Source organism: Felis catus, chromosome A2, assembly GCF_018350175.1.
Source record: "Felis catus isolate Fca126 chromosome A2, F.catus_Fca126_mat1.0, whole genome shotgun sequence".
In the NCBI taxonomy this organism is placed as follows: domain Eukaryota; kingdom Metazoa; phylum Chordata; class Mammalia; order Carnivora; family Felidae; genus Felis; species Felis catus.
Genome location: NC_058369.1, coordinates 1,798,357 through 1,817,428, shown reverse-complemented (window position 1 = coordinate 1,817,428; position 19,072 = coordinate 1,798,357). Strand labels below are relative to the sequence as shown.

The following is a 19,072-nucleotide window of genomic DNA, read 5'->3' as shown; positions in this document are numbered from 1 at the left end:
CGGCGAGAGGGAGGAACCTCCGGGGAGGCCCGGGAGGGACGTTTCCATGGAAACCACACACAGAGGTTGCTTCAAAATCTGTGTGCATGCGGTTCTTTCTGCCGGTAGTTCTGTCTGGGCTTCCAGCCTCAGTGTTAATCCGTGCTTGTCACCTTTCTATCTTACGGTTGTGTATTTGGCTAGTTTTGCAGGTTTTCCCTTCACCTAAGGATCACGTTGGTGATCCCTTACCATACTCGTCTCAGGCTCTTTTTGTAGATTATCCCAACCAGCATCCTGCCCAGCTTCCTGCACCTAACGAAGATGAGGCGCTCCACGAGTACCAGCAGAATCCGGTGAATCAATTAAACACACTTTTTAAAAAAAAAAAAAATCGGGAAAGCTTCAGAAAATGAATCCACGAGTTCAAACAACAGGTGTTTTGAGACGGTGCAGTATCCTAACCTGTAATTATTGTCCATTAAAACGAAAAACGAAATCTTGATCTAAAGCGTCCAGGAAGAAAAACATACCAGAACTAAAATGGCCAAAAAACACGCTCCCCTTTATTTCTGCAAAAGAAATTAAATCCCCGGGCTTTAAACACGTATGCGTTTTAAATAGGATAAAAGTGAATTCGGAGAACCCTTCTTGCAACTTTAACGGTGGTCAGTTGTGGGTCTTCCTAGAGACTGTCCTCATCGCTCACCCTCTATTAAGCACAGCAAGTTTTATCCTACTTAATAATCATTTCCACTGTTCTCCATACCTGGAGGTTTTTTTTTAAGGTTATTTTATTTTTTTTAGAGAGAGAGTGCTTAAGTGAGGCAGGTGAAGAGAGAAAGAGGGAGAGAGAATCCCTGGCAGGCTCCGTACTGTCAGCCCAGAGCCTAGGGCTTTAATTCAGGAGCCATGAGATCAAGACCTGAGCCGAAACCCAGAGTCAGATGCTTAACCAACTGAGCCACCCAGGCACCCCATACTTGGAGGTTTTTTTGCCTCATCCTCCAAATCCACATCTACAAGAAAGATCTTCCTTAACCATCACAGCCAGATTACCTCCCCAATCATAATCACCGCACGCCGTTTTATCATCAAGCGAAAGGTGTTAATTTACATACTAGTTTACGAGTTCGTCAACCCCAGTAGGAGTAACGAGAGCAGGCACTTTCCTGGTTTTGATAGTTGCTTTGCAAAACATTTGCTATTAGGCACCTGCTGTAAACAAATATATCTGTATTCCTTTACGTCTTATAGATGGAATGAATGAAAGAATGCATTTGTGGCCGCGCGGGTGGATGGGTGGGTGAATAAACGTAAAACATAGCGTGTAACAGTCACTGGCATTCACAGAGCCCCTGCGCTGCTCTGGGCGCTAGATACCAAACTGAGCCACCCCACGTGGCCGGCTCGGTGCCACGTGACCGGCTCTGCCAAACGCGCGGGAGTCCGCCACTGTCCCACGATGCACCGCGCTGTTACCGCTCGGGAGGGAACGACAGTCCTGATTTCCGGCCTCCAATCGGTCGCAGAGGTCAGTTGCCCTAACGACCAGCTAGCCTCCCCAACCCCCCCTCCAACGTCTGAATTACGTCACTTCTCCCCACGCCCGTCTTGATAATTGACGCGCCTGCGCAGAATGAAAGCCAACGAGCGCCGCCTCCTTCCGCGCAAGCGTCGCGGCCGGGGGCGGGGCCGGGTAGCGCTGCGGTGCGCAGGCGCAGCCGTCGGCGGGTCGGCGTTCGGCCGCCAGTGAGGTGAGTGGGGGGTGTTCGGTGCTGAGCCAGACGGGCTTAGGGTCCGCGGCTTGGAGCTCCCGGGGCTCAAGGGCCCGTAAAGAGAGCTGGGGCTGGGGCTGGGGTGGCCGCGGTCCGCTGGGTGCTGTGAGTGGGCGGCGCGAAGGGGAAACTGAGGCAGGGCGGCGTCGGGCAGGCCCTCGCCAGTCTTGGTCCGCCTCACCCGGACCCGGGGCCCGGCAAGTGCTGGTTCGAGGTGAAACTGCAAGTGAAAGTGCCCCGCAAGCAACGAAGGTGTCTTCTGCCCGGAAATACGGTCCCTTTGAATCAGGTATCCCGTTAGTGGGGCTCCGGTCGGTGTCCTGTCCCAGCGCCGCCACTCTCCACCTGGGTGACCTGGCCAGCCTCTTGGGTTCCCGGAGCCTCATTTTCCCCCTCTGTAAAACGGGTGTAGTCACGGTCCCTGTCTGATGATTGTGGGTGGGGGCGGTGGCCCTTGGAAAGATTGAAGCCACAGGGACCGGCGCAAAGCCAGAGCTCAGTGGGGTCAGCAGGTGTTAGGGGCTTCTGTATATTGACCTAAAGGCGGGAAGACTCAGCCCCACCACCTCTCGCTGGCTGTGTGAGCTTGAGGAAGTCGCTTGCCTCTCTGAGCAGCGCTTTCCTTCTAGAATAGGGGCCGGAGGAGAATGCGCTTCTTAGGGCCGCTCTGAGGTTAAGTAAACAGAACATTCTGTGACCAGGCTCCTGCTGCTTGTTAAGAGTGTACTGGAGAACCGCTAGGTTTCTTATTAGGTGTCAGAAAACGTGTGCGCAGCCCGAATCCCTCAGGCTGCAGGATCTTCCCGTGCCTTTTAGTTTTCCATCTCTGATTATTCTGACTGCTTTTCCTCTCCCCAGACCGGTGGTTCTGTCACCCTGGGGGACACAGGGCGGTGTCTGGGGGACATTTGTTGTCACGACTGGGTGTGATATTGGCGCTGAGTGGGTGGGGCCAGGGTGATGCTCAACACCCTGCGGTGCCTAGGACGGTCCATGAACGGTCCACAGTGTCCTCAGTGCAGAAGTTAAGCCCTGCTCCAGACCAGTGCGACTTCGCCAGCATGAGCTGTGTACATGGGGTTGGTGAGATGAACCCCAAGACATCCTGTGCACGTTTTGTGGGGAGAGGAAAGCGCACTTGGAGTTGAGGCTCTGGAGTCAGACTGCTGGGTTCAAAAGTCCGGGTTTGTGTCTCAGCTGGGTGACCTTGAGTGGCACCCCCATCTTTCTAGTGTCCGTGGGTTTTTTTCTGTAAAATGGAGACGGGGTAGACAAGCCAAGGTCTCAGCAAACTGTGATTGGGGGCCAGACCCAGCTGCAGCTTGTTTTCCTGAACGAAGCCGTGCCTCCATCGCAGACCCCTTAACCGTGGCTGCTGTTGCACAAGAGGAAAGTTGAGTGGTTGCCACAGAAACCCTGTGGCCCGGGAAGCTTACTTGGGCCCTTTTCAGAACATGATCACCTATCCCCTCCATAAGCCATTGTGTGAACTGCACTGAGCTCGGGCCTGGAAGGTGCTCAGCACTCCAAGGATTTTGCCTGAGGCTTGTAATTTGGTCTTATTGGAAGGGTGAGCCAGCTCCAAAGATAGGGTTATAAGCTCCGCCTCAGATGGAGAGCTGTGGTCTTAACTTGGACCCTACATTTTTATTTTATTTTTTTTGCCAAGAGCCAGCACTGGCCCCTGTGGGAAATACTCAGGAAGAGGGTTGAAGGAATAAAGGGAGTTTTAGCAGGGAGGCAAGACCCAAGGTTTGTTGTCTCTTCTTCTCTTCCCAAAGAACTTGGTCAGGTGGCTCTGAATCTGACAGGGATCTAACATTTTCCCGAGACTGTATGGATCAAACACTGCTCAGCGCTGGGGTTCAAAGGGAAGGTGTCTGTCCAGTGGCTCATAGTCGGGGCAAGGGCAGGGGACAGATGACAGGCCAAGGAGTTTCAAAGCCCACTAAGCCAGGGATAAGACTGGTACTTGGACTTTGCCAGAAAAAGAGGGCGTCTAGCTCTGAGGCAGCAACCTTGCGGCTCGGTATTGAAGGGAGTTAGAGTTTCCAGACGGGTTGGAGCAGTTGTGTTTGAGTGGAGCCCCTGAGGGTTTGGCAGAGGGCCTCACGCGCACACGCGTGACATCTCGGGGGGCTTTTGACGGTTTTAAAGCGTACAGGGCATTCTGGTGGCATTTTAGAAGAACACAGGGCTGCGGCGAGAGTCGTGGGCTCAAGCCTTGGGACGGCCCTGCTCAGACACTGGAGGTGTGCTAGGTTGAGACACAGGAGTAGAGCACTGACTTTGCACACTGCTGTTTGTGAGCAGGGCTCTGGCTTCAGGATGGAGGCGGAAAGCCCTCGGCAGCGGCAGCGGGCGGTTCAGCTCCCGAGGTGGGGGGAGCCCTCACTTTTTATTTTTTTTAACGCTTGTTTATTTTTGAGAGACGGAGCATGAGCGGGGGAGGGGCAGAGAGAGAGGGAGACACAGACCAAGAGGCTCCAGGCTCTGAGCTGTCGGCACGGAGCCCGACGTGACCCTCGAACCCTTGAACCCTCTAACCGCGAGATCATGACCTGAGCTGAAGTTGCGCACTTAACTGACTGAGCCACCCAGGCGCACCAAGGGCTTGCTCGTTTTAGCGGGGCATGCCGTTTTTTCCCCTTTCACCAGTTCTAGGCTCGGAAATAAAAGGAACAGAGGCTGATTTTTTCGTTGTTTAATGATGAAATGAAAAGGTGGACGGAGAGCCGGAAGGATTGTGAGGACCACCAGCGGGGCTGGCCCCAGGACCCTGCCACACCCTGGGACTCTGTCCGTCCACCCTCACCAGGCTCACCCGAACTGGGCCCTCCGTGGTGCTTCCCGAGAGCTCATAAAGCACTCACTGTTCAGAGAGCGGGCTGCTTTTGAGAATTTTGTCCAGTGGCCAAAACCCTACAAGTCGTGATTGTTCCGGGTGCCTGGTGGGAGTCGAGGGAAAGTGCGGTCCTTGTGTTTTGCTGGGCCTCACTTTGTGGCGAGCAGAAGGCTCGTTCGTCCCAAAACCCCTGCGTGGAAGTGAGATTTGCAGACTGTCTCGCAAAGAAGCGACAGTTTCGTGGACCACCTGTGTCAGAGGCCCCGGTAGCAGACCCATGCTCCCTCTGCTGCAGGCCGAAACCCAAAATGTTGCGCAAGCAGGTTTTCAGAAAGTGTGCAGCAAAGTCATTTGGCCAGAAAAGTCTGACTTGTACTGACTTAGAGTCTTCCAGTGACTTTCACTGGGGGGTTTGGCCATGTCTGGGGACATCTGTGGTTGTTACCACTGTGGAAGGAGGTGCTCCTGGCATCGAGGGGGATGGGGCCAGGGATGCTACTGAACCCCCGCCGTGTTCAGGACATCCCCATGGAGAGCGACCTGCTCCTAAGGTCAGCAGTGCTGAGCGGGAGAGACCCTGCATTGATTATTTGGGAAAATACTGAGTCTAGTCCCTGCCCACACTAGACACCAGAGTAAGTCCCCAGGGGTCAGAGGGTAGAAACCAGGGCAGCCCTGGTGCCTGTGGGTCACCCTCCCTCCCTCTGCTGTTTCTGCGTATTTCTATATGTGCAGCATCCCGGGACCTCAGTAGTCAGATGCTTACAGAACACAGAGACTCCTGGGGGTGTCCCTTGGGGGGTGATTCTGCCCCCCGCCTCGGGGTACACTGGACAGAGACCAGGGATGCTGTTAAACTCTGCAGTGAACAGGACATCCCCCCGCCACACACACACACACACACACACACACACACACACACACAGCAAAGAATGATCTTACCCCGGATAGCAATAGTGGAGAAAACCCGAGTTAGGTCTTTTTTTTTTTTTTTTTTTTTTCCACATTTATTTTTTGAGAGAGCACAAGTTGGGGAGGGGCAGAGACTAGGGACAGGATCTGAAGCAGATTCTGTGCTGACAGCACACTCAGGAACCACAGGATCAGGACCTGAGCCAGTCGTATGCTCAACCGACTGAGCCACCCACACACCCCGTAGGTCAGAAGTTCTTGGAACAGCTGTTAAGGACATCTCCGTTACCCCATCTCATAGGAGAGGAAAGTGAGGGTATCGGCTGGGACAAAGCAGTCCTTAGCTTAGGAGTGGGGAAAGTGACCTGAAACTGTCATGGGGAGAAGTGGCTGAGCCTGAGGCTGACTCCAGGCCCTTGTCCTCCCAGGCAAATCAGGCTCCCTGGCCTGTCATCCATACACCAGGCCCAGGGCAGGCTCCAGGGGGCGCTCTGACCTCTTGACACTGAATCCCTTTGGAGGGGCCACCATTTGGGAGAAGATCAAGCGACAGACCTGGTGAAGCTCAGGAAGCAGGCAGTGAGAGCTTATCCTGGGGAGATCAGGCCAGAGTGCCTCAAATCCAGTGGGGACAAGAGATCCTCACGTGCAAACGCCCTGAGGTTCCAAGGGCCAGGGGCACAGAAAGGAGGGTGACTTGGCCTTTAGGTTTTTGAACCCTTGCCTCCATGAGCCTTGATAGTCTCATACACAGCACCCCCGCCCCCAGCTTCACCACTTGGTCCGGGGGGGCAGACTTCTGCTAAAGACCTGATTTCCTTCCTCAGTCTACTCTTTTTGTGTGTGTGATAACTTATTTTTGAGGGAGAGAGCTTGAGCGGGGGAGGGGCGGACAGAGAGAGGAGGACAGAAGCTCCAAAGCAGGGTCTGAGCTGACAGCAGCAGGCCCGACACGAACCGCGAGATCATGCCCTGAGCCAAAGTCAGATGCTCCACCGACTGAGCCGCCCAGGCGCCCCTATCTTTCAGCTATTGTAAATAATGCTGTCAAAACAAATACCTAAAATGAAAACATTTTGACGTTTTTGGCAGCGTGTGTCTGTTCTTTTTAGATCTGGCGGTCAGCAGACTGGTTTGCTCTCTGTGCCCTCTTAGCTGGGGAGCGTGACTCCCCTTTTGAGGCTTCCCCCGAGATGAGTGGGTTGTGGTGGTTGATCTCTGTGGGTCCTTCTGTGTCTCCTAAGGTCTTCAGGGCCGGGACTGGCTGTCTGTCCTACAGGCTCTGGCGGCCCATCCTGATCCCAGACCTTGCAGTTCTGGGGAGGCTCTTCAGCCAAAGGCACTTGCTGGGTAAAGGGTCATTGTGTCCAGAAATGGGAGCGGGTGGGGAGGAGGGGGGCGCTCATTACCAGCCTTAACTTTAATTACCTCGCCAGTTTTATACAACAAGTGTTTTAAGTTTTTTCCTTACTTAAAATTGAGATATAACCCGTATACCTTAAAACAGCGGATTGCGGTAGATTCACACTGCTGTGGAACCATCAGCTTTTTCTAAGTCCAGAACGTTCCACCTCAAAAAGAAACTGTGTCCCCATCAGCCATCCCTCCCCAGCCCCCACGAACCCCCTTCCTGTCTATGGATGCGCCTGTTCCGGACGTTTCACACACGTGGAGTCACATCCTTGTGGCCTCTCGTGTCTGGTTCCCCCGCCTTTACGAACGAAGCAGCTGTTGATGGACGTAGGTTCCCGTGAACTGGAGACAGGTCTCTGAGGCCAGCCAGCGCCAGGGGTCTTGACAGAGCTTGCCCCGACCAGCCGTCTGCATATTCACATCATCTGAGTCTGATGCCAGCCAGTTTGTAGAGCCTGGGGCCTAATGACTGACTCTTCCTGGTTCTGCAGGGCACAGAGGCATTTTGGGGAGACCAAGGTGCTTCATGCTGCGGGTTCTGGCTGCACGGGTGGACTTGAGCCGCCTCGGGCCGGCTGCTCCTTGTGGACCCCCAGCCCCCACCTGGTGCCCTTCTCAGTGGGAGCGACCGTGGAGGTCATGGTCCAGAGGGAAGGAGATGGTGTTACGTACAGTGCTTGGCCCATCATAGGCCTCCAGGTGGCAGACCCCTCCCACCAGATCGTTCCACACCAGGGCTGTCCCCTGGGCACTGCTTATGCTGGAGCCAGAGAGCTCTCCATCACGGGGACATCCTCGGTGCCAGGGGGCTAAACAGCATCCCAGGTCCTCACCACTCAACACTGGGAGCACCCCGTTGTGATGGCCACGGATTTCCCCAAACCTGGTCCCCAGTCCCTGGGGCAGGGTCACTCCTGGCCTGGGAATCCAGCACATCGTGGAGGGACCAAGAAAAGGCTCTCTGGCTGCCAGGAAAGGGACCGGTGCCTCTGGGCCCTCCCCCTACCCCAGCCCACCCCCCCACTGCTCCCTGCCCCCCACAACACTTGTCCGACCCCCTCGTATCCCTCGGGGGTGTCAGGACTTGGAGAACCGTCAGTTTGTTTTCTCAGCCTGAATGGAAAAGCAGGTGGGACTGTGGTCCGCCTTGTGCTTAGCTCAAAACTCGGGGTTCGTAGACCTGCAGGAGTAGTGCTGGCAGTCTGGCCCTCCACACCCCTGGGAGCCCCCGTGTGCCACTCAGTCTGTGAAAGGGTGGTGATGGTTAAGGCCACGTCACTTTCTTTACAGTAAGGAGGCAGGGTTGCCTGGGGGGCTCAGTTGTTCGAGCGTCCTGCTCTTGATTCTGGCTCAGGTCTTGATCTCATGGAATCAAGCTCCGAGTTGGGCTCTGTGCTCACAGCATGGAACCTGCTTGGGATCCTCTCTTTCTCTGTCTGTCTCTGTCTCTCTCAAAAAATAAGCAAACCTGAAAAAAAACTTAGAGTAAGGAGGCAGGAGGCTGGAGCAGTCCTCTGCCCATGAAAGCCCCAGCATCTCATCCGTGAAATGCGGGTCGTAACCATTTCCCCTCACTTGTCATTCAGATTATATTGTTTCGTGTGCCCGAAGCGGCTTCCGCAGGGCCAGGCCTGGCGAGCCAGGGCCCAACAGTCCAGGGGCGTAGAGCACCAGGCACCCCAGGCACAGGGGGGAGGGGCACTGCCCGCATGCCCTCTGCTTCGGTCCACAGATCCCGAGAACCCCTGGGCGTTGTCTCTTCCTGTCACAAGATGGATAACAAGAAGCGCCTGGCCTACGCCATTATCCGGTTCCTGCATGACCAGCTGCGGCACGGGGGGCTCTCGTCCGACGCCCAGGAGAGCTTGGAAGGTACGTGTGGGCCACTGCCCTCCCTCCTTCCCGCCGTGCAGACCCTAGTCTCCCGCAGGTATTCTCGGCACTACCCATCTTTCATCGAGGTGCGGTTCCAGAACGTTCTCCACCACTACCGCATGTGTGTGACTCCAGTGATCAGAGGAAGGCTCTCTTGAAAGAGGGGGTAGGGCACCCACGGTGCCTGGAAGCCACGTGGGGCTGAGGGTGGGGAGGCCATCTGACCCCCAGAGTCACAAAGTCGGGATTGTGTTCAGAAGAAAACACCTCTGTTCTCCCTCACAGTTGCGATCCAGTGCCTGGAGACTGCTTTTGGGGTGACCGTGGAGGACAGCGACCTCGCTCTCCCTCAGACTCTTCCGGAAATATTTGAAGCAGCCGCCGCGGGCAGGGTGAGCCTCTGGGCTTCCCGGAACAACAGTAACAAGTGCCGGTGCCAGGCCTGTGGGCAGGGCAGGTGGGGGCGCGGCCCGGCCACCTGGCCCAAGGCGTCTCCCTCGGAGCTCAGCTGCCCTCTCAGGCGGCCTGAGCAGGAGGGCGGCCAGAGGTGCGGGGCTGGGAGGAGGAAGACGGCAGGGCCGCCCGTTAGACAGCTCATCCCTGCCTTGGACCCAGGAGGCGCCGCAGGACCTGAGGAGCCCTGAGCGAACTCCGCCTTCAGAGGAGGACTCGGCGGAGGCAGAGCGCCTCAAAACCGAAGGTGAGAGACGAGTGGCAGCCGGGGGGCTTGCTGTCACGCAGCACCACGGCACAGGGGCTTGGGGGCCGGGGGCCGCAGAACGCGCGGATGTGAGGATGTGCGCAGGGTGGAGCCCCCGACGCGGCTGGTGGGGGCGTAAGCGGGCCGTCGCCGTGGAAGGCGTTCTGACAGTATGTGGTCATCCGATGGCGTGGTGTGTGGCCCGGCCTCTCCCCTCCCGGGCAGAGCCGTGGGCCCAGGAAAATTGCAGGCGCGTATCCACAGCAGCAAAAAGGGAGAACAGCCCATATGTCCACAGACCAGTAAAAGGGATAAACAAAACGTGACACATCCATAGTCAGGAACATCACTCGGCCGCCAGCAGGAGCGAGGCGCCCACACCCGCCACCCGGCAGATGGACCCTGAACACACGACGCTCAGGGAGGGAACCAGACACGAGAGGCCACACGGGGTGTGAGTCCACGTGTGTGAAACGTCCAGGACAGGCTCATCCGTGGACAGGAGGGGGGTTTGTGGGTGCTGGGGGAGGAGAGCGGGCGATGGCTGATGGGGACGGGGCTTTCTTCAGGGGAGAGGGAATGTTCTGGAAGTGACTACAGTGATGGACAACTGAATATTTTAAAAACCACCGAGCTGCACGCTTTGAAAATGTGAGTTTTATGCTACGTGAGTCACATCTCGTTAAACTTGGCTGTCTCTGAGGGGAGAAGCGGAAGTGAGGGTGTCGGGGACTTGTCTCCAGATGTCACAGCAGCGACAGGTGTCCTCACCGGGTGCTGGCTTGGGCCGCGAGCCCCGAGATGCCGGACGCAGCCGCCCCCTTCTCCCCTGCCACCGCCCTGAGCGACTGAGCGCTGCGTCCCGCCCGAGGCTCTCCTCGCGCCTTCCCACAGACGCCCGGGAGGGCGGAGCCCGCGTGTCGGAGCCCTCGGGTCTCGTGCGAACAGCGGGGTCACCGGTTTTCCTTTGTTCTAGGAAACGAGCAGATGAAAGGAGAAAACTTTGAAGCTGCCGCGCACTTCTACGGGAAAGCCATCGAGCTGAACCCCGCCAACGCCGTCTATTTCTGTAACAGGTGCCAGCCGGGCTCACGCGGGGCGGGGACTCACGTGGGGCCTGGGCAGGCAGGTCGCGTGTCCCCAGGAGACCAGGAGAGGTGTCCGAACAGTCCCCTAGGGGTTGTTACGCCGCAGCCCCTGAGAAGCAGTCCGTGGCAGGCGGCCAGGAACGTGTCAGTAAGCGTTGACAGCGGCCTTAAAATTAGGGAGCACCAACCTCCACGCGGGCGTTGCGACGAGAAATAAGCTAACGCTTGGGTGGCGTTTCATTCCTGTGTTCACATCAGCATCGTCGCCAACTGTGAAGAGTTGCATCTGGCTTGTACTTTAGTTAAATTTTTTAATGTTTAGTGAGTTTGAGAGAGAGAGAGAGACAAAACGTACGCGGGGGGGGAGGGGGGCAGAGAGAGAGAATCCCGAGCAGGTTCCGTGCTGTCAGCGCAGCCAACCGTGAGATCGTGGCCTGAGGCGAAACCAGGAGTAGGATGCTTAACCGACTGAGCCCCCCAGGCACCCCTGGCTCGTGCTTCTGAAGGGAACGCCGTATCACCCCAGCCTCCCAGTAGGGACTTTCTTGCTCATGAGCGGTTCTTGGTGACGAGAGGGACTGGATGGGACGTGGGACAGAATCGCACGTTCGTGTGAAAGGCACAGGAACCAGCAGAGAACAGAGACCGGAGGGGGCACCAGACGTCATCCACGTGGTCTCCAGGGTGAAACTGCTTTAGCTTTAACGTCTTTCTCTTTTTGGGGCGATCACACAAACGGGTGGACAGAAAAGGTAGGCGCGTCGTACAGAGTCCTGTACCCCGTTTCTGCCAGCGCAGCCGCTCCGTGCTTTCTAGCTGATGTCTTTTTTTATCTTAAAAAAAAAAAATTTTTTTTTGTTTGACGTTTATTTATTTTTGAGACAGAGAGAGACAGAGCATGAACGGGGGAGGGGCAGAGACAGAGGGAGACACAGAATCGGAAGCAGGCTCCAGGCTCTGAGCCATCAGCCCAGAGCCCGACGCGGGGCTCGAACTCACGGACCATGAGATTGTGACCTGGGCTGAAGTCAGACGCCCAACCGACTGAGCCACCCAGGCGCCCCATCTAGCTGATGTCTTTTTGTACTTCAGAAACTGGGGGAAGCGTAAAGGGGAATATTAAAAAACACCCAGTGAGAAAAACTATCAAATGCGGCAAGTCGAGAGCGTGGACAGGGGTCTCGTGGCAGATCAGTTATTTTCTAGTAGGTTCTCCCTGACGCAGAACAGGCGCCAGCCCTCCAACAGTGGCGCCTCCCCGTGCGGGGCAGGGTTGGGCCGATCTGTTCTGCCTCCTTCAGCCTCGGTTTCCCCGGGAGGCTGCCGCAGCCCCGGCACGGCTGCTCCGCAGGCAGAAGCCTCGGCAGCCCTGCGTCCGTCCCGCCTGACAGACGGGGAAGCTGAGGCCCCTCTGTGGCAGCGAGCCAGGCACACGACCCCTGACCTGCGCTTTGTCTCCCCAGAGCGGCGGCCTACAGCAAACTGGGGAACTACGCAGGGGCCGTGCAGGACTGTGAGCGAGCCATCTGCATAGACCCGTCCTACAGCAAAGCCTACGGCCGGATGGGGTGAGTGCGCCCGTACGGCGTGTGGTGTCTGTCCGCTTCCTCCTCTTGCCATCACCCCTGCAGTTCGCTTCAGTCCTGACTCTGCCCAGACCAAGTGTCACACCCCCCAGGGTCAGGACTCAGCCCCACTCAACGTCGGGGCCTTCCAAACTTCTGATCCGCCCGCTGTCTGGGCTCCTGCCACTCGCTCTCGTGCCTCCGTGGTTTGCGAGAGCAGGTCGCAGGACTCGGGAGCACGCCCGTGCTTCCTGCTTGATCGAGGGACACGGGTGAACAGCCAGACGAAGAGGTCCACAGGGCAGGGTGCAGGGGATCCCCCTGGAGTGGGGTGGCCTCCCTCGCAGCATGTGGTTACCTTCACCAGTGGGGACCTTCTTCAGATCTCATTGTTGAAGAGGTTTTTTTTTTTATTTATTTTTTTATTTAAAAAAAAAAATTTTTTTTTTCAACGTTTATTTATTTTTGGGACAGAGAGAGACAGAGCATGAACGGGGGAGGGGCAGAGAGAGAGGGAGACACAGAATCGGAAACAGGCTCCAGGCTCTGAGCCATCAGCCCAGAGCCCGACGCGGGGCTCGAACTCACGGACCGCGAGATCGTGACCTGGCTGAAGTCGGACGCTTAACCGACTGCGCTATCCAGGCGCCCCGCATTGTCGAAGAGTTTTATAGCCTCTCCAGTCTTCTCCCTCCTAGAAGTTTGGGGGCCATGAGATCCCCCCCAACTCAGATCTGAAATTTGGTCTTCCTGGCCACCAGCCCCACCCTGAGTCACATCATTGGCATAAACTCAGATGGGGTTCAAGGGGCTCGTTACAAAGAACAGGAAACGCCTATGACTTAGGAAGTTTAGGGTTTTAAGAGCTCTGTGCCAGGAACAGAGGCCACATCTGACCACCCCGCCCTCTGGCCCCCTGCTTCGGGCCTTCAAGCTCTTTGTGTGGGTCCCTCTGGGGCACCAGCCTTTGTGCCTTTGAATTTTCATACGCCTGTACTCTCGGCCCCCGTGGCCCTCGCATGCCATTCCCACCGGACGCTGGCCACAGCGACACTGGAGCGGTTTGGGGTGTCGGGCAGCCTCCCAGGCCCTCCCCCACATCGCGCTGCCTCTCCTCCAGCCTCGCGCTCTCCAGTTTGAACAAGCACACCGAGGCAGTGGCCTATTACAAGAAGGCCTTGGAGCTGGACCCCGACAACGAGACCTACAAGTCGAACCTCAAGATAGCCGAGCTGAAGTTGAGGGAGACGCCAAGTCCCGTGAGTGGCCCCGGGGAAGAGAGGGCCCTGGCGGGCAGGCCAGGTAGACACTCAGGGCTGGTGGCTTAATCCAGTCCGGTAGGAGACAAAGACACAGAAATGCCTGTCACAAAGGAAAAAGTTTATCCCCACAGGCCCTGGAAACGGGAGGCAGGGCCACACACAGGAGCTCCAGGGTCGGCCAGGAGGCCAGTGCCCCTGTGGTGGTTTCCGGGGGAGGAGCAGGGAGGCAGGGGATGCAGGCTTAGGATCAGCTAGGCGAGCAATTCCAGCAGAGTCCGGGGTATGGGGGCCGGCCCTGGTGGCCGAATGCCAGGCCCTGGGGAATGGCTGACTGGCTCGTGCACTAAAGGTGGCCCGCAGGTGACTGTTCACTCTCTCTGGGAATTGCTCACCCTGAGGGACCGTCCTCCAGGGTTCACGGGGGCCCAAGACATCAGAACGCTAGAACGTGAAGGACGGCGCTCTTGTAAACGTTCATAACTGGTTTGTGCCTTTCACGAAGTGCTCTCTGGCCTCAGGGCCTGGCTGCTTGGTTGGTGGGATGTCTGAGCCGTATGCCTCTTAGAATTTGGACAGGCCCCGCGTGGGGTGTTGTGTCTCAGTTCTTGGTTCCTGGGGGCGGGGCCGGCCACCGTGGTCCTGTGACCACTCACCAGGGCTTTTCTCCCCACAGACAGGAGGTGTCGGCAGCTTTGACATTGCTGGCCTGCTGAACAACCCAAGTTTCATGAGCATGGTAATCTGCACTCCCCCCTCTCTCGTGGGTTCCGGTTCCTCTGGGGGCCATGACCTGGGCGCTGGGGGCTGAGCAGCATCCCCGGCTCCACCCCTTGATGCCAGGAGCCCCCCAGCGTGACAGACACAGATGTCCCCAGACACCACCCTTGTCGCTAGGGCAGCATCGCCCCCAGTGAGACCCCCTCAGTATGGAGCACAAAGGACAGACTGGGTCCTGCCTCTCACGGTCGCATGACCCAGGAAAACAGCATCCCTCTCTCCAGCTCGGTTTCCACCTCACACTGTGGAGACCCTGGTAGCCACACAGCTGCAACTGCTCCTCGGAGGAGGAGACACCGAGGAGCCCGGGATGCCACCAAGGTGGAGGTCCCACCTTCCCATGCCAGAGACTTGAGTCCTGAAGCACCTGTTCTGTGCAGCGCTGTCCTTTGAAGGCAGGCACCCGCCTGTGTCCTTGGGGCTGGTCCCACACATGCAAGTTCTTTCAGAGTGGCCACAGGGCCCAGGGTTTCCAAGTGTCCAGAAGAGGGAAATCCTGCGCCTTCCGGCCGTCAGAAGCATCCCCATTACAGCAGGAGGCGGGCCAGCCAGGCATGGCGATGGGCCGGGCATCACTTTGTATTTTTGTTGGCACACGGCCACACCCGTGCAGTGACGGTGACACAGGGCTGTCTGGTTGGGGCAGGGATGGGCCCATAAGGTGAGAACCTTGACTCTGGCCCTTCACAGAATTTAGCCAGCCCTCGTGAGCCATGTCAGGAAGACCCCGCTTTAGCTGCCCACTCAGCCGCGTCCTGAAGTCGGTCCTAGGGAGAGAACCCTCGGGGAGTTAAGTTTAAATGCAGGCATGCAGGGTAGTGATAGTAACCGAGGAAACAAAAGAGGCCAACTGTGCTGACAGATCCATTGGCCGGAAAAACGGATCTGGATACATCTACACAGCAAAGAGTAAGCAGCCAGTAGGAGATGATGAGGTGCCTGGAGTCTCTTTAAAGAAAAGTCTTACGCGGGATGGAAGCACGTCAGGAAGGCCGAGCGCCCTTGGGAAGCGTGTGCGCAGGAGCCCCTGGGCGCCTGCTGTGTCTGATCATGTGTTCCTTTCTGCAGGCGTCAAACCTGATGAACAACCCCCAAGTTCAGCAGCTGTAAGTGACAACTGTGTGCCTTTGACCTTCTTGTGGTTACATTTTCCATTGTGACAAGACACACGTGACTTAAAACCTGCCTGTTGTAACTGTTTCAAGGTTTACAACGCAGAGGCATTAAGCATTTTCAACGTGTTGTACAGCCATCACCGCTGATTAATTTCAGGACATTCCATTATCCCAAAAAGAGTCCTTGTCCCCATTATAGGCATTTTAACCCCCCCCCCCCGTGGTCCCTGGCCCCCACAAACCCCCTTCCCATCCATGGACGAGCCTGTTCCGGATGTTTCACACACGTGGACTCACACCCCGTGTGGCCTCTCGTGTCTGGTTCCCTCCCTGAGCGTCGTGTGTGAGCGCCTGTGTTCAGTTCTTCTGGGCCAACGCCCAGGAGTAGACTTGCTGTGTCGTGTGGTGATTCTGTGTCACTTAAGAATTGCCGGACTGTGGTTAAATCTTAAAGCAAAATTTCTGAACCCAGCACTGCTAACATTGGGGCAGTCACTCGGCGGGGGGGGGGGGGGGGGGGGGGGGGGGGGGGAGGAGGGAGGGGTGTACCAGGTGCCGTGGGGGCTAAACAGCACGCCTGGTCAGCCCCCACCCTCACTGCCAGGAGCCCCCCAGTCGTGAGGACCACTGTCTTTAAGCCAGAAACGAGTGTTCCCGAGTGAGCCGGTGGCGTTCACAGCAGCTGCTGTCAGAGGACGGGCTGTCAGAGGACGGGCGGGCTGGGCAGCTCTGGGCCCCGAGGGGCCGCCAGGTGGCGGCAGAGAGCAGCTGGAGGAGGAGGAGCAGGACCCAGCCGGAACGGGCAGGCCAGGCTGTCTGTGCACATCGTGGGCTCTCTCCTTGCAGCATGTCCGGGATGATTTCGGGCGGCCACAACCCCCTGGGGACTCCTGGCACCAGCCCCTCACAGAATGACCTGGCCAGTCTCATCCAGGCGTGAGTAGACGTGCCTGGTGGGACTCTGGGGTGGTGGGGGCCCGCCCTCGAGAATAAAAGCGCAAATGCTGTGTCCCTGGGTGCTCGATAAGACCCCGCTACCGGGACCCAGTGAGTAGCCGCACTGCCCGTGGGGGCACGCACCTAGGAAGTGGCCGGGAGGGTGCCCCGGGGCCACCAGCTGAGCCCGGGCACGCCCCTCCTGCAGCGGCCAGCAGTTCGCCCAGCAGATGCAGCAGCAGAATCCAGAGTTGATAGAACAGCTCCGAAGTCAGATCCGAAGTCGGACCCCCAGTGCCAGCAACGATGACCAGCAGGAGTGATGGCCCACGTGAGTCCACTGTGGCCGTGAGGGGTGAGAGCCTTTGTTTGACAGCCCGGGTGCACGAGGTTGGGGGTGGTGTCTGGGGCCATCGGGCCCCTTTCCGAGGTGTTTCTGCCCGAATCCTGTCTCTCCCTTCCCAGTTCCCTTCTGTGGGTGGGTTTTATACAGAGAGGGGCTGAAAGCCCACCACTCCCGGGCAGGGCTGCTGCCCGAGGGCCTGCAGAGAGTGGGCGGCCACCACGATGGCCAGGGAGGTCTCCAGGGGTGGGATGACAGGCCACCCTGGCCCCTTGCTTCCCGTGCTCCCCTGGGCTTGTGTGCATATGTGTCTGTGGTGAGTGGATGTTAATGAGGGGCAGCTGGAAGACAAATGGGCTGTCCCGGAGGGCTCCTGGCCACCTTGGCTGGCTCCGGGGCCACCCCTAGGGGCCCTTGGCCTCAACCTGTGTCCACTAGCCTTGCCTCCTGGCATAGTGGGCTTCCGCCCAGAGGCCTGGGCATTTCTGTCATCCCATTTCTCCTTTAACCGTGCTTTTTCTATTAAAAATTTTGAAGGACGGGGGCACCTGGCTGGCTCAGTCGCAGAGTGTGCAACTCTTAATCTCAGGGTCGGGAGCTCCAGCCCCGTGCTGGGTGTAGAAGTTACTAAAAAAATAAACAAAAAAACAGTTTTAAGGATTTTAAAAGACAAAAATATTAAGAAGCAGGAATAACAACTTTGATCTCTCCGCCCACGACACCTAACGTTAGTTATTTGGGCACTTTTTTCCAGTTTTTTTGGGTTTTTTTTTTTTTTTTTAGCACTCTTAAAAAATAGAACGAAACATAGTTAAGATCAATTTTGCATTTGTTGTATGTCGTAAGCTCATCTGCACAACACCTCTGCCAATGTTTCCCTGTCTGTGGCCTCAGAACCTACAGCGCAGTTCTGTGTCTGTGCTGACGTGGTGCTGCCTCCCCCCACCCCCTTGAACATGGCCGTGGAGCCACGGAACCACAGAGATTTAGGCTGAAGCGTCACAGGGCTGGTGCCGCCTGGGCCGTAGCCGTCCCCATCCCCACGCCCGAAGTCTGGCCTCCACCGGGCCCACCACACCCTGACTGGGCCCTCGTGTCCTCTCCCCACAGCCCTCCCAGCATCGCCAGCTCCTTCCCACCGACTGGAAGCCTTCTCGCATTTTGCCGTCTTCTCCCCTTGGACTGCCCAAGAGAGAAAAAGAAAAAGAAATTGGACCTGCATGTTAAGATGGATTTTTATTATTTTTATTTTGCCCTTCATCCTTCCTTCCCTGTTTGTAGTCTCCCATGGCCCCCAGACCCCTCTCGAAACAGAGCCAGCAAGCTGTGAATGCAGACCAGCTCCCAGAAAACCCAGTCACTAAAGTATTTTTTAGACTGTTCCAGGGCGGGGGTCGTTCTCGAGCCCCTGTCCAGGAAGCAGCCAGTTTTATGTCAAGCCACGTCAGGGACACCCGTGGCTCTCAGAGCCCCGTTTTGCAGCCCCCGCGGTCTGTCTTCAGAGGCCTCCGCAGCCCGGTGAGAAGACACTTCTGAGTCGACCTTGGCCTCCCCAGCCGCGCCCTGCTCGGATGAGCTCACTGCCAGCCGCGGTCTGGGCGCCAGTGTCTGCCCTGCCCCTCGGACTGCGGGTTTTCGCGTGAGGAGCTCTTCAGATGCATTTTCCTCGATGACAATTTCCGTTGCCTCGCGCCCCAGCGGGAGCAGGGGTGGGACCGTCCTGGGGCGCACAGGACCAGGTACCGGGACTTCCGATCGAGCATTTTGATGGACACGCATCTCATCTCCTCTGACCCTTTCATCCCAGTACTCGTGGCCGACAGACCCCAGGGGGCAGATCATGACCTTCCAGCCCGTCCCCAGCTGGGTGTCCCAGCCCCACTGCCCTTCTGCCCACAGGTGACCCTGCTGGCCGACATGTCTAGGTTCTTGGCAGGTTCTGTCCTGTTCAGGGCTGGGGGCTGGCGGGGGGCCCTGGTGCCACCAGAGCTGCTTCCAGGGTGGGCAACCTGCCCAGGACACAAGGCCACCTCAGACATCCCCATGGCCTCTGCTGGGGGCGGCGGGTGGGGGTTGGGGGGCAGGTCCACTGGCCCCGCTGTACCAGCAGCGACGTGGACAACTGGATCGTTCGAGGTTCCCTGGTGTCGTCGGCTGTCTGCGAGCAGACCCAGTACCGTGTGTGTCGTAGGTAACTAGTAGGAAGACGGGCCACTGCCAGCCACCGCGGTCTGTCCTGCGTCTGGCAAGATGTGTCCTAACTCTTGAGTGCTAGCCATGGTGACAAGCATAATGTGTGGGGAATAAATAGACATCGTGACCTCTGCTCAGCTCTGCATTGACCTCTGGCGCCACCCTTACCCTCTTGCCCCCAGTTTCTAGAAGCCCCCAGCCTGGAGTTCCTACCTCTGGCACATGCTGGGTGTGAATCTTGTCAATGCCTGGTGTGACGAGGCTGGAAGCAGTTTCTGTGTCCGAGATCAC

General features: G+C 57.3%; 1 protein-coding gene across 3 annotated transcripts; it reads left to right on the top strand.

The window, feature by feature from the left end:
* The first annotated feature begins 1,588 nt into the window (after window positions 1–1,588).
* On the top strand, window positions 1,589–18,908 carry SGTA (small glutamine rich tetratricopeptide repeat co-chaperone alpha). Of its 3 annotated transcripts, none has more exons than XM_011288017.4 (12): window positions 1,589–1,736; window positions 8,660–8,799; window positions 9,088–9,194; window positions 9,418–9,502; window positions 10,479–10,578; window positions 12,054–12,158; window positions 13,276–13,414; window positions 14,091–14,153; window positions 15,263–15,300; window positions 16,156–16,245; window positions 16,454–16,576; window positions 17,699–18,908. In XM_011288017.4, exons 2-11 carry the CDS (start codon window positions 8,700–8,702, stop codon window positions 16,566–16,568), a joined length of 942 nt encoding a protein of 313 aa, XP_011286319.1. In that variant the 5' UTR covers window positions 1,589–1,736; window positions 8,660–8,699; the 3' UTR covers window positions 16,569–16,576; window positions 17,699–18,908. The 3 variants fall into 3 exon arrangements, with proteins under 3 accessions (XP_011286319.1, XP_023099226.1, XP_019671179.1); XM_023243458.2 differs by having other exon boundaries at window positions 16,454–16,600; XM_019815620.3 differs by lacking the exon at window positions 1,589–1,736 and adding an exon at window positions 1,783–2,046 and having other exon boundaries at window positions 16,454–16,600.
* The last annotated feature ends 164 nt before the right edge of the window (window positions 18,909–19,072 follow it).